The sequence below is a fragment of the Euleptes europaea genome, chromosome 5 (genome assembly GCF_029931775.1).
Source record: "Euleptes europaea isolate rEulEur1 chromosome 5, rEulEur1.hap1, whole genome shotgun sequence".
Taxonomy (NCBI): domain Eukaryota; kingdom Metazoa; phylum Chordata; class Lepidosauria; order Squamata; family Sphaerodactylidae; genus Euleptes; species Euleptes europaea.
In genome coordinates, this window is record NC_079316.1 from 59,475,929 (window position 1) to 59,491,171 (window position 15,243).

The following is a 15,243-nucleotide window of genomic DNA, read 5'->3' on the forward strand; positions in this document are numbered from 1 at the left end:
GAACACTTTGTTTTAATAAAAGTTATACATACAAAACTGAAATCAACACAGTCATAAAAATCTCCTCCTCCTCCTGCTAACAGAAAGAACATCCCAATGGATGGACCCTAACCTACTAGGTATGGATTTTAGACTCAGGCAAGCTGACAGACACTTTCACTAATCAGTGCATCAACAAATGCTGATGTTACCTGATCTCATTTTAGTTAAGAAAACAAATTACAAAAGGGAACTACAACAACATAATATACATGGGGAATGGAGTCCATATTAATGAGCAATACCATCGAATTATTTAGCAAGAGAAATAACTAAATTCAGTCTTGTTCATTAACTTAACCCCTTATTTTACAAAAATAATTATCTACAATGTATACAGGGCTATACATTAACTTTTTGCTTCAAACACATTTCAAGATCGAGAGATGGCACTACTACCATAAGCAAAACATATGGCAGAGGGAAGCAACTGCATCTGCAAGATACAAAAAGGCCAGAAATTTTACATATGGTTTTCCAAATAAAATCAAAGTAGCCCAGCAATGCTAATGTAGCTGAAGTTAGACATTCCTTACAAGAACCTTCCTGCTGCATTTAATTAGCTGGATAAGCCAAGTTTGATTCAGCAGAATGGTAGCAAACTTGCTGGACATTATTAATACCACAAATGTATCAAAGAACCTGCCAGTTCTCCTGTGGAAATAATTACTTCCACTTAACTCCCAATACTTAATATTTAAAAAATGTCAATCTACTCTGGAAAGTGACTAGAGAGATCTAATTCAGCCCATGGCTAGACTCTGCAGATTTTCATATCTAAAATGTTCTGTTCATAAGGAGGAAAGATTGCCCTAACTTTTCCTGCCCTGCGTATTTCTTGTTAATCTGAATTTCAAACTGCATTATTTTTGGCTCACAATTCATCACTAACAGGAGAGCCTATGGCCCATGTTTTTACAATTGTGCAAACCAGGGAAGCAGATGTGGGCTGGGGTCAATTAACATTTGACCTTACATTCGAACTAGGATGAAATCCAGGTAAATCTCTTACAGCTGGAGCAACTCTATAGAGATAGCAACCCACATTTGTCCCTGCAGCAAGACAAGAGACTGAAAGCACATCGGCAGGAGCACAAAAGCTGGGGCAACTATTTTATTATACAATGGTTGGTTCTGGCAGTACCCTCACTAAATGCCTAACTGAAAACTTTCTAGAGATCTGCAAAAGGAATTTCCTAAACAAACATTTGACTTGTGTATATTTATGCTAAGTAAGTTCAGTAACGGGAAGGGGTCATCTCAACAGCTATTCTTTTACTTAAGGCTTGTACCTGCATAAGCCAAGTAATGGTAACAACCATTTTCACTATGCACCAATAGTTTACTTTTAGAAAAATATAACAATAAAAAGGTAAATGTAAAGCCCTGCAGAGGTGACGTTTAGCAATTTCCCCCTCTATTACTGGGGCATTAAATGTCTGACATTGTACTTGGATGTATCTTGGTATTGTGTCATGGGTTTGTCAGCAATTCCACATGTCCCAACTCCAACTTTCCCTGTTACACTCTCAGGAGAAGCAAAGATGCTCCGTTTTACCTGTGGAACAAAATAAAAAGTATAATTTGTATCTATTTCAAAGTCACAAAGAACTGTTAGCAACAAATCACATGAGTACGTGAAGCTGCCTTATACTGAGTCAGGCCGGTGGTATAACAAGGTCTGTATTGTCTATTCTGACTGGCAACAGCTCTCCAGGGTCTCTCACGTCACCCACTGTCCAATCCTTTTAATTTGAGGTGCCGGGGATTGAACTTTGGACCTTCCACATGAAAAGCTGCTCTACCACTGAGTTATGGGTCAATCTACCACTGAGTTATGGGTCAATGGTGTATATGGATCAGTTTGAAAGCAAAGCGCAGGCTTGAACTTAAGACAGTGATTTTTCATGACAAATCTGAGATTGGAAACAAAACACCTGCATTCTGACCAGGCTACTTGGCAAGTTAATTTCAGCAGAAGAAACACCAACTCCAATTCATGGAAGCAGAATCTTCTATTCCACAATGAAGGACTAAAGGAAAACGTGACATGATAATGGCTTACTATTTGTACAAGAGGGCTTCTTGTAATAGCTTGCTTGCCTTACAGCCCAAAGAATCTTTCCCTGCAGACTACGTTAAGGACATCTTTAAGCTGCTGCAATATATTCAGCGTTTTCTCTGGATTCTATCATTCTGTTCCACTGATGCCAGTGCATTCCTCCATCAAAATAATCCTTTCACCAATGAACAACCTCTCGCATTGGCAGAATACTCCTTGTGCTGGAGCAATATACCAGTACGGGCAGAAGGGAATAGTAAGAGCGATTCCATTACAATTTAATACTAAAGTGCAACACAACAAGGACTTAAGTCACACAGGCCAAAGACTTAAATGTCAAAACAAATCTACCTGACTCACAAATTCTCTTATCTTCCATCTGATTTGAGAAGATATACTTTGATTCAAATATACTTTACTGAAGGGGACCCTAACATTGTTAAGCCTGTGGGTATTACCGGAATAGAACAGGTAGTTGGTGCCACCAACTGCAAAATGGCTGCCATGCCGGGGGGAGGGGGATGAAAAAATGTTGGGAGAGTCCAAAACCAGCTTTCTTCCTATGATGAAGGTAGCTGTTTCTGAATAAGTGTCAGAAAGCTGATGCTTCCTAGGCAAGACTGGTGGAAAGGCAAGACTGGCTTGTTAATTTGAGGAAGAAGGAAGTGGGTGCCAGGAAAGATATGAGCAGGTGCCATGTTGGGGATGACTGTTTTACTGCATCCTTGAAACTATAATGCGATGAGGGCCAGAAAAATCCTTAAAACCCGAGATATATGTACTGAATAGGTGACACGATGGGAGCATCATAGGGCAACCAATATGCTCCAAGTTTTACAAGCATAACCTAGCTTTCCCTGCTATTTTTACTCCACTTCCAAATGGCAATTATTTTAACAAAGTATAAAAAAAACTATAAAGGCATCTCTTTTACTGTTCTTGTTTTGCCTACAGTATTTCTTGGAGGAAATATCCCACTGGTGCTTTACAGCTGTTTAGCTCCTCTGTAGTAAGTAAACCTATATTTGGTAAATATTGACAGCCTATACAAACCTGGCCTTTTTTGTTTTTTGAATAGGCTCTGTTGTTGAACTGTTGCCATTTGACTTTCTGATCCTCTCGCTCTTGCTCCAGTTCTTTGATTCGCTGGGCCTTTTTCAAAGCTTTCTTCTTTTTATATTCTCGCTGCTGAGCAATCATTTCTTTCCTTTGAAAAGAGTAAGGCAATCAGGTTACTTTTGGGCAGCAATTTCCCTTTTAAAAAAATCTAAGGATCATGATGAGTGATAAATAGGAACTCGCTGTATAAGCAAACGCCATGAGGGTATATTTTCATACCTCAAACTTGATGGCACTAAGCTGAGCTGTTTAATTTTGTATTAGCAACCCTACATTCACACTTTTACCCACCTGAACTATCTCATTTTTGAATGATCAGCAGCTCTGCAGCAGTATAAAGTAATGTCTTCTTCTGGCAGTTACTTCTACATAACAACTGAGCCAGAAACCCTGCTTTAACTTCTCTTTTGGTCTCAGAACATGTAGACAAAAGCAAGGATACACCGATTAAGAGAGTCTCACCTTGGGCTAGGTGAATGTATAGATAAACTCTCAGTACAATGGGGCTTCAGCTGTCCAGGCCCATTTCATTCTCCAACTGTAGAAAGTGTTGTCATTCCTTCTGTAAAGCAATCTGTGCATTGCAGGTTTCAATAAAGCACAGCAATCCTACTTTCATGCACTACTAAGAACACAGGCTCTTTTCAGAAATCGCTTGAACTCTTTGCTAAACAGAGAATAAATCTGGGTTTAATCAGAATTTCCCAGGATAAAATAAGCTACCTTAACAGGCTCAGAGTGATCATCCTGAAAAAATGGGGAGCGACTGCCCACGCACCAAATTTAAGCAGGATGGTAAACAACCACTTAAATTTAATCATGTAAAACATAAGTGTCTATCACAATCCCAACCCACTATTTGCCTGATACACAATCTTTCACAACTGAATCAGCTCTGGGATGACCAAAGCTGTTCTGAATCAAGATAAAGAGGTTGCCCTAGGAGGATCTCTAAAACCTGGGCAGCTAAGGTAATATCCAAAGCTTCATTCTAAAAGGACAGAGTGGGAGAGCTCATTTGCATCACCTCTTTATCATACCCTATGCAGAATAAGTTTACTTCTAACACTGTCCTCGTTGTAAAACCACTTTGTGGAGCAACAGTAGCCTGAGTACAGCATTAGCTTAATTGCTAAAGCGTACACTGGATACTGAAAACAATTCCATCTACTTACTTGGACATAGGTTTGTTGCCACTGTCTTCTTTTGCTTTCCTTCCTTCTTCCACAGGTTTCAGGTTCAGCAGGGGTGTGACCTCAGCATTGCCATATCCCGAAAAGGTGACTGCGGCTGTACCATTTTCTTCATCTATTTCTTCGATTTCAGCTTCATAACACCTGTAAAGATATCATGGCTGTAAGCATGTGAGTAAAGGTTTAACACTCAACCCTACAAACTTTTAGACTAGTATTTCAAGTTAGACCCAGAAGTAAAATATCATTGTTTCACTAATCAGTACAGTGGTTCCATTATCTTCTGCTACTGCAGATGCAAACATTCTCCCCCCCCCCCCCCGCCCACAAAATATTTACCATAAGAAAAGGTTTTTCTATAGGGACGAATGATTTGAAGATCAATCTTGGAAAGAGCAGGCTCTAATTTTCACTAATTTTCCTAACAAGAAAGTCATTTAAACTGTAATTTGGTAGTTGCTCCACTGAACTCTTCTAAAAGTATTAAAATACTAATGTGACAAGAATGGCACTGTACTAAGCAGCACTGGTAGAAGAAAAAAATAGTGCTTTCTACAAAGCTAACTTGAAAAACGCAGTGAAATATATAAGGGACTTTTAGGAAACAGGTTTACAGTGATGAATATTGGAAGTTGTTACGAATATTATGATAAAAGTCATGTTTATTCTTTGCAATTTAATCCTGGTGATAAAATTACATAATATATGCATCTATGAGCCAATAATAAAAGGGTTTTTTTGTTTTATTTTTTATGTTAAAAGGTGAGCTCATCAAAGAGATTTGTTTCTTCCAAAACATTATCCAAAACAGGCAGTGCAACCCTAAAGGGGGGGGGGGCTGCGGCAGGTCCAGGGACAGCACAGTTGTGCTGCTTCCTGAGTGGTTTGCTGGCCCGCTACCAGAAGCCAAAAAGGTAATTTCCTCAAAAACCCGTGAAACTGCTCCACTGAGTTTCATGGGGCCATGCCACCATTTTTGCTGGCATAACTCAATGTCAGCAAAAATGGGTGTTCCTGGGGTGAAAGGGCTTAGGGAGCTGACTAAAGTCAGTCCTGCCCCTGGGAACACCTTTTTGGCACCAGCACAGCCCTTGTACAGGAGAAATGCTGCCGCCGAGGCTGCTCTGGTGACAGTGCCTTGCGGCTCCCCAGCACCAGCGTAAGTGGCCCTGCAGTGGCATAAGTGTCCATTTAGATGGCACAAGTGGCACTTACGCCACTGCAGGGGTCACGCTGCCTCCAAACCCCTTTCAGCTCTCCCTTCAGGATTGTATTGTTAAAAGCATCGGAGTACACCAGTTTGTATTTACATCAATGTATTTAAAGTGTGATAGCTGTGCAGAAATCCTAGTGGCCGAGAAAGCCCTGCCATTGCTCAAAGGTAGTAAGTGACTTTTCTCCTCAAACCCAACCAGAGTGGTCATGCTAATGGAAAATCCCTCTGGAAGCACAGGCAGCACATGAGCATTGTCCCTGTATCTGCCAGGGGATTATGCTGCTTGCTTCCCAATGAGTAGGAAGACTTTGGCAGAGTTGTTGATATTGTCCAGAGCTAGCTAGCTTTCATGCACATATGCAAGCAAACTTTGCCGTCCTTCTAGAGACAAAGGGGAAGAGGGAAGACTTGGGATCAGAGATGGCCCACTCGTTGGCATATCGCCTCCGAGTGCAGGTCTTCTTTGTAACAGTCAGCCTTTCCATCATCCCTGAAGCAACAATTGGGGAGAAGGACTGAGCTTACATTCAATGCTCAACTAGGCTGATCCTCAAAAGGTGGGGAGAGTATAAACCAAAGGGAAGTATCTTACCATGGAATTGTATTATTTCATGTAACTTTTAGAGAAGTTTGTTTTCTACACTTACTGTCCATCTTCACTCCATATTGCCATACATCTGTCTCCAACCTTCCAAGTATGAACGGGCAGAGTAGAAGCAGAACTATCAGAACTTGTGAGAGTTTCTGAAGGTTGTGTTGAAAGAAGGTCTTTGGTTAATTCTATAACTTCCTGGACAGAAACAAAGAACAAGTCTTCAGTCAATGCTGAAGTCTTCCCTACATTAAGAACAACTACTTATCAAATGTGGCTTTATAATAAATGATGGCAGATAAACAGCAAATTAAATATTTCCTCATAGTTTACTAAGGAACCTGCTGCAACATTTAGGGCCCCATGGGCCCCTAAAGAAATTGTCCATGTGCCCTTTCATGTACCCAGTGTCTCCTTTAAACGGTGCTAACTAAATATTCAGTGCTGTTACATGTACAGCATCAGCACACTACTGCAACACCCACAGCCAATGGATCTGTAGCATGTTACAGTTGTCCATGAAGCCTTCAAAAAGCAAGTTTAAATAGGGCACCGGACACAAGAAAGAGTGCACAAATACACAGGAAACTGCCTCCTACTGAGTCTGACCATTCATCTATCAATGTCAATATTGCCTACTTTGACTGGCAGTGGCTCTCCAGAGTCTCAGGTACACGCCTTTCATATCACCTACCACCTGATATTGTTAACTAAAGATGCTGGAGGTTGAACCTGGGACCTTGTGTAAGCAAAGCAGGAGTTCTTCATTAAGCCATGGCCCTGCCCCCCAAAAGGTATTCTTGCCCGAGTCACATTTAAATCGGACCTTATCAAGTATACATCCATACTAGTCCTGACCTGGTGCACACAGCACCATATCTCACTTCAGGAAATGCATGGGGAATACTAACCTCACAGCAGGAGAGACCAAGAGTGTAATGGAGAAATCACAGGTTGGCTGCTTTTTTCTACTTTGATTAATTATAAATGTGATTTTATCACTGGGTATACATGCATGGATAATGCAAGGAAGTAATGCAATTTTAACAGCCATTACAAAATAAAAGGTAGATCACAGAAACTGGCAAGCAACTGCTTTAGTGGAAGGAGACAGACATGCTGGCGTTCAAGTTTCACACTGACCTTGCTGAAGCAAAGTGGGGATTACTGAGCCTCCCGAAAAGACTTATTAAAAATAACTTTAACATTTATAAACTGACAATTATGAGAGAAGAAATATCTTCCTTTTCATTGATGATGTTCACGAGTAAACAAATGCTTGTTCCAGTCCCAAAACCACATTTCAGAAAGCTCTCTGTCACAATTAATGTAACTGACTATTGTAAAAAACAAAGTTTCTCAGCAATTTAATTTTGCTGCTTGAGTAAAGGGTAAGTATTCAATAATAATGTCAGATACACACAGAGAGAAAATGACATATTCGCTAAGAAAGACCCCTTGGCTTCCAACTCATCTATACTTAAGAAAATAATGATTTAATACAGGTGTATTATCCGATGTAACAGTCTTGGCTTTTTTTCTCCAAAACTGGCACCCAAGTACTAAACTTTGTGTAAAAGTCTGGTTTTAAGTAAGTATGTGGCAAAGAATATGAGCAGGACACATTATCATAAAAACTATTTACAAAATGCAGTGTAGAGAAGAGACGGAGAAGCAGAATTATTGTTAGGCACACTTGAATCAGATTCTAAAGATACTGAATGTGCTTTCAAGCAACACTCAATTTTTCTTATATTTTTCATAAGTGATTCCAGCTTAATATTTTGTAACTTCTTTAAAGAAAAAAAGAAAAATTCAAAGAAATACAAATATGCAGATGCTCAATATTGAGAATTAAAATGCATAAGAAGTATTTCTACCAGGTTTTGTTTCTACACACACATAAAGAGTTAACTTCCAAGCCTGTTTTGTGCAAGTCAAATATGTAATTAAAATTGGGAACAGTAATACCTTGTATTGGCAACCTTCTGGTTTCATCCCCACCTCTGGAGAAATTCACGTCTTCTTTCCCCTTTCTGACAAGCTTTGGTGTGGCATGGTAAGAGGGGCCAAACACATTCACAATGCCTCTCCAGTCACTCCGTCAAGGGAGGGAAATGATGCACAGATCATCTCCTCTGCAGTGTACAAGTTCTTTTCCACTTTACAGGGGGAGAGCAACAGTGCAATCTGCCCCCCTCCCCCCAAGCTCTTGCAAACTGAACAGAGGGAGGAGAGGGATAATACTGCACATCACATCCTTTAATGTGGCAAAGTGCTTGCAAATTTCAGGGCAATCCCCTTCCACTTCTGTTCAGTCTGCAAACATCTTCCTTAAGACTAGCCCAGAAAATACACTGCCCTCATTCTAAATCTGCAACGTGAGTAATATCCTCACTTGCTACATGGTCGCTGACTGGCTGAAACCACTCCAGGAAGTAGAGGAAAAGATGGTGCTGAAGAAGGAGCATTTCAAAGAAACAAAGAGCACCAAGAATTATTTGGGCCCCTTCAAAAATGTTTGATGGCAATCATTACATACAACCCTTCTTAATACTTCCAAGGTATATTCCTTGTCAAACAGGAAAAAGATAGAAAAAGTTATACGAAAAAGAAAGTTTTCATATGCAAAGGGCAAATATTTTGCTTCCTAATTCTTACCTGCAAGTCTTTCTTTAGTTTTAGTAAATCTTCATTGTCTCCATTTCCAGTCAAAGCAGCTTCAACTTGTTGGAGCTGAGCTTTATAGCTGGCTAATTGTTTTGCAAGGTCTTCTGACATCTGCAAGAAAAAAATACAGAAAAGTTGAACAAAGTATCTGAAAAACAGGCTTCTGAAGGTAACATGGTCACTACAAATTTTAATAACTGACAATGTCACCCTAAGCAGTTATACCTGTTTAAGATCACTGATTTTAATGGACTTAGAAGAGTGTAACTTTGTTTTGGATCACACTGTAAGCTTACAGAAATCTACTCCAAGTCTCTAGTACATATGTATTTCCAGAGATCACATTTACTTAAAACAAAATAGACTTTAAATTCAAGTTGATTATATCAATGTAAGGCTAATGAGTCTCCAAATTTCCATTAACTGTTCAAAGGACAAAACAACCTAACAACTTCTCATGATTATACATGCATAGCCTTATGAAATCATCTATATAAAGTCACACATTAAACCACTCAATAAGATTTGTGAAAAGCTCCTTTATCTTCCTTTCATGAACTTGGCTTCACTTTACTGAGGAAGCTACCTTACCCCTACTTTCAAAATTAGTCAAATGAAAAAATCAGTCATGTTTAGTTTTTCCCAACACTATGTATTTGTTTGTATCTGTCCTTCTGCCCCATTTGTCACTTAAGGTAGTTTTCATAAACTGTTATTTAACACTGTAGTAAAACATTACCATAAGAACAATTTATCACTCTAGAAGCAGCTAATTCTATCATCCACTAACACTTTGACTGATTTCTTAAAGATCAGGAGGGCCTGAGCTTGGTTGGTCTTACAGAACAATTCATACATCAACCAGGTAGCCTTTGATATAGAAGGCACCTGAAGCCTGAATGGGGCATAACCAACTGTGTCTTAAAACAACCAGCAGCCAATGCAACCACTTTAATAAGAGCAAGGTATGATTGCTGCTATAAGTTTTACTTAAGAATTTTTACAATCTGTGAGTACTCGGTGATTAATAAGTAGAAACATAATAATTAAAACATCAAAATTCAGCCATAAACATCAAACACCAACAAATTAAACTGCAAACCACATTTAAAACCATGGGAAGAAAACATTAAAATTTTTGTTCTGAACCAATGCACCTTCACATTTCTCAGCAGGAAGACTGCAAGCAAGAGACAGACACACCGGAAACCCCATTTATAACATGGTCAGTAATTACTTTACTCAAGCACACTGTTTTCTGTGGCTGGTTTCCCCTACTGGTTAAAACCACAGAATCACATGCGAATGTGAAGTCCCAAAGTCAACACTGCCAGAAAGGGGACTGACCATTATGTGACCCACAGAATCTTGCACATGCTCAAAAAAACAAACACACAAAGTGGTGAGAAGAAGTTAATTTCGGTTCACTGGGTTTTGGCTTGGCTGTTTGCCAATTGGAAGAAACCTAGAACAAAACTGGAATGCCTCTCTCACTAAATTTGCATAAGCAGATGCTGACCTTGATTACTTAGTGGTGACAGAAATAACTACTACATACCTCCAGTGTTCCTTTGCTATAGTCACATTTCCAAACCAGAATCCTGGAGCGGTATTGACAAGTAAAGCTGCCACAACCAAAATTTTCTCTCGTACACAAATATTTAAAACACAGGAAGCATTTGGTATGTCAAACAGCCACATAGCCATTATCTGGCCTTGGCCAAATCTTTGTCTCTTAGCCTTAGTTTCCCATCTGTATAAGGGAATTAACTGTAAGTCTTGAATTGATTGTGTTTAACAATTTTTACTACAGACTACCCAATCTCATAAAAGGCCCTTTCCCTCAGTCTCTGTTAAGGTGGAAGAGATGGAAGTAGCAGAAAAACTGGAATGCAGGATGGGGGCACAGATACCACACTTTGACAGACCTCCACAACAAGAGTTAATGGTGGTATTTCATTTGAAAATGTAAACACCTGTAGCAATCTAAACTCATGGATCATTTATAATGCAACATAAACTAAATAAAAACACATAAGTACAATACAATAACAGACTGTTAAGTACAAAGCACAAGTTATTCACTCCATACTAAAAATAAACACTACTGCAATTCTGTACAGATCAGAGAAATACAGGGAAATATGGAGAAATATAGGGAAGCAGAAGGAAAAATGTCAAACCACCAAGAATTCGTTAAAAAGCTTGTAAACACTTACAACTGATGAACTAGAAAATATATTGTTAGAAACTAATAGCATAAATGCATAGGGAAGGTAGGTATGTCTTGTGGTCAAGGATAGATGGGTTCCCAACGGTTACTAACTTCCAAGGTGAAAGCTGAGTCTGTGCAGTAAAAAAACAAAGGTGACTAGTGACACTTTAAAAATGAACACACATACTGTGATATGAGGTTCCGCACGATGAATTGGGCTCTAATCCACCCAAACTGACATCACAATAAGTCTGGTGCCATCACAACCTTTTGTAGAGAAGTATGAAACTACGTTGTGAAGCTTGGCCAAGTGTTGAGAAACAAGGCCAGGGTCAATCAGGAATGAGGTGAACCTTAAGAGCAAGAGGAACTAGAACGAGAGTTTGTGTTTTGCGGTGATTAGAATCAGAGGGCCCTGACCTGGATGGCCCAGGCTAGCCTGATCTCAGAAGCTAAGCAGGGTCAGCCCTGGTTAGTATTTGGATGGGAGACCACCAAGGAAGACCAAGGTTGCTGCGCAGAGGAAGGCACTGGCAAACCACCTCTGTTAGTCTCTTGCCATGAAGACCCCAAAAAGGGGTTGCCATAAGTTGGCTGCGACTTGACGGCACTTTACACACACACACACAGAATCAGAGGGTCTGGGAGATCCACTTTCATATCCCCATTCCACCACTCAGCTGGGCTGGTTACTTTCTCCCAGCCTTACCTACCCCACAGGGTTGATTCATTGTGATGATGCACACTGCCCTCAGCTCTTTGGAGGAAGAATGGGACCAAGGAGCACCTGACAGAGTTATTAGGAGGATCCGTCTAGTTTCGTAGGTGGGAAAATCAGAAGGGGGAGGCGCAGACCCCGGGGGAAACAACTAGGATAGGGGAAAGATTCGTCACGGTAAGGGGCGAAGGAGAACACAGCCCTCCGCTGCTTTGTGGAGCCTTCGTTAGCGCCATGCGCGTTGTGCCCTAAGCGGGGGTGGACAGTCAGAGGCTTTGCTGCCTCTGACAGCCCCCACCCCCACCCCACCCCCCACCCCCAGGGCCACAGCACCCTTGGCACTAACGACGGCTCCACCAAGCAGCGGAAGGGGGAAGAGAGGCGGCCGGGGCCTGCACCGCACAGAGGAGGAGAGAGGGCCTAGAGAGGCCTGAAAAGGAAGGGCGCCATGCCTAGAGAAAGAAGCATCATGGACGAGAAAGGTCCTAGAGAGGCCTGCCGCACGGGGCTCGCAAAGGAACGGGGAAGACCGCGCTCCCTTCCCGCGGGATTAAGAGGGCAAAATGCGAGGCGGCGGCGGCACCCGAGCCTCACCTTGGCCTTCGGCGCGGAGGGCCGTCCTCGGTCTCGCCAGGCCTCGACGAAAGCCTCTGCGCGCGCGCGCACGTCCCCTTCCTGCCGCTCTTAGCGACGACGCAGAGAGCCCCGGTCGGCGGAAACGAGCTCTCGCGAGAAGGTCGCGCCAACGGAACGGGAACCGGGACTCTGTCACGTGACCACCGAAGACAACCCCTAGGAGGGACAACATCCACGTGCTTAAGTCGATGCTCCCGCCTCTCTGGCGCAGCCTATTAAACGCTTCACGTGCAGGGGGGGAATGGACAAAGGAGTCTCGAGAATAATTGTGTAATAACAGCAGACGTGTAAAATGCCCGGGTAGGCAACCGTTTTGTGCGTTTAGAAACAATATTTTGACGGCCCGTTTTCCTGCCGGGGTTCCCATCTTTTTTATTTTTTTATTTTGGCAACTCTCCTGCGCTGTTGGTTTTAAAAGAAACGGGTATGCCGCAACATCTGACTGCTCTGGACGAGAGGCTGCCGTAAGGAGGGAATACGGAGCAACAGAATGGTTTGCAATTGGCAAAGCTGCCAGACAAGGATATATTGTCTCTCCCTGTCTCTTCCGTCTGCGTGTAGAACGTATCCTAAGGAAAGGTGGATTAGATGCAGCAGGGGCTGGATGGAGACGTTCCTGGTGATTTGATGGTGGAGCTGGGGGTGGGAGCTCATCAGGAAGGTGATGCCAGAGTCCACCCTCCAAAGCAGCCATCCCCTGCAGAGGGACTGGTCTGGGCAGTCCAGGCAACGCCAGGAGAACTCCTGCCCCCACCTGGAGGCTGCATTGGCAACCCTAAGCATCAGGGACATAGAATGTGGAGAGCAGCTAAAACGGGGAGGAGGGGGAGAAAATTATCGCCTTCAAGCCCCTCAGTTTGATGCATCCTATAGTGGAAAATGTTACGTTATACTTCCTACAGTTCCTCAGGAGCCTCTCCCTGACTTGTAACATTCATAATCAATACAAACATCAACCACTACATCCATTTCCAAGGGTCCCAGGCCAGAAGCAAGGCGTGCCTCTCAAACCCCTGGACTTTGCAAATTCTGATCTTCCAGTTAACAGAACCAATTTTCTATGGGAAATTATGTCTGTTGAATAGGGGCCAAGTGGTTATTGAAATTCTGCACGTTGGATAGAAGTACCTGGAATAAGAAAAAGGAGGAACGTGACAAAGAATACCCCAAAGGTTACCTTGTAGTTCTCCAACTCTTTTCTTCCCATAATTATTGATGGCCTACGTATCCTTTTTTTCATGTCCCCACAGTTCTGTTGCATGAAAAGAGAAAAACACAGCCCTTACAACAGACTTTTGACAAAGAACATGATTATATTAAAGCACAGCAATAAAAAATGAGTTAACATTTCTTGTTTTATTCGCATGTTTACCTTAACTCCTAAATATTGTCATTCAGTCTGTAGCAAAGGACAACTACAATAAACTACAATCAGCAACCGGAAAGGATGTGTATAAAACACTCACTTTTAAAATATATTCCCTTGGGTCAAAAGTTACAGTAAACGAATTCAGGAAGATGGGACTGTCATACTGGTATTATGTGATTTAAGAAGGCTGGGGCGATTTGTGTGCACACGCTCATAATCTGGGTATTTAGAGTGTCTGTGACATAAATTTGTAGTGGAGCTTATTTGAAAATAATGTGAAGCTGTTTTTGCAGAGTGACTAGAGTTAATGGCACTAGTAGTGGGCTAGTAGTGGAATAGTCTCTTTAAAAGAGAACGTTATATCCTTGCTCATTCATATGCGCTAAAATGTAAGGGAGGGTTGTAACACTGGAGGTGTGGAAGTTTTCAGGTGGGGAAAATGAGGACACTCTAACCAATTGGCAATGAGAGGCAAACAAAAAAGAGTATTTCACACAGTACTTAATTGTGGAGTTCATTTCCATGTGATGTTGTGATAGTCCCTGGTTTCGATGGCTTTCAGAAAAGTGTGGAAGAATTTGTGCAGGTATGGGTCTGCCAGTAGCTGTTGGGTGTAATTGGAAAGTGAAGCCTACAGGTTAGGAAAAGTGAACTTCTGGGTGCCAACTGTAGAGGGAGAGCAAGTTGCTTATATGATATGGAATGGATAACACATTAATCAAAAGCAAACAATTATTTGAATTTTTTTTGTAAACTATCATAATTATAGACTAAACATGGGTAGAATTCAAATTTGCAAGATCTACTTTTTTTTAATGGAACCCTGAGATCTACCATCCCAGAACCAGACATAAAATGATGGTGCAGGGTGTGAAGTGACTCAGTCCTTGTTTTCTTTCTCATTATTTTAGGGGATACTCACAAACGACAATTTTTTTTACAGCTTTCTTTCCCTTCCCCCCTATATAGAGACATTTTTCCTAGAATAAAGGCATAGGTTGCTTCTGAGATCATGTTACTCAGGAATTAGCCCAACCCAGCCACTGAATCCATGACAAATAATTTGTGGATTAGGCAAGTAAATTTGCAGAGAATAATGTGTATGGGTGTGTGCAGTCAAGTCACAGCTGATTTATGGTAACCCCATAGGGTTTTCAAGGCAAGAGATGTTCAGAGGTGGTTTGCCATTGGCTGCCTTCGCGTGGTCTGAGCGAGTCCAGAGAGAACTGTGACTGGCCCATGGTCACCCAGCAGGCTTCATGTGTAGGAGTGGGGATGGAATCAAACCCGGTTTTCCACATTAGTGTCCGCCACTTTTAACCACTACACCACACTGGCTCTACAGAGAATAATAGTTCATGTATAATCATACGCTTAGCTCTGTCACTGGGGTAGGAAAACCAGTACCACTGTT

At 41.6% G+C, this 15,243-nt stretch overlaps 1 protein-coding gene across 1 annotated transcript; it reads right to left on the reverse strand.

Annotated features, from left to right (window-relative positions):
- Window positions 1-1,138: 1,138 nt before the first annotated feature.
- SMNDC1 (survival motor neuron domain containing 1) lies at window positions 1,139-12,481 on the reverse strand. The gene is made up of 6 exons (XM_056849872.1): window positions 12,419-12,481; window positions 8,883-9,002; window positions 6,277-6,419; window positions 4,396-4,557; window positions 3,155-3,308; window positions 1,139-1,597 (listed from the first exon to the last, which is right to left on the reverse strand). Exons 2-6 carry the CDS (start codon window positions 9,000-9,002, stop codon window positions 1,460-1,462), a joined length of 717 nt encoding a protein of 238 aa, XP_056705850.1. The 5' UTR covers window positions 12,419-12,481; the 3' UTR covers window positions 1,139-1,459.
- Between the last annotated feature and the right edge of the window lie 2,762 nt (window positions 12,482-15,243).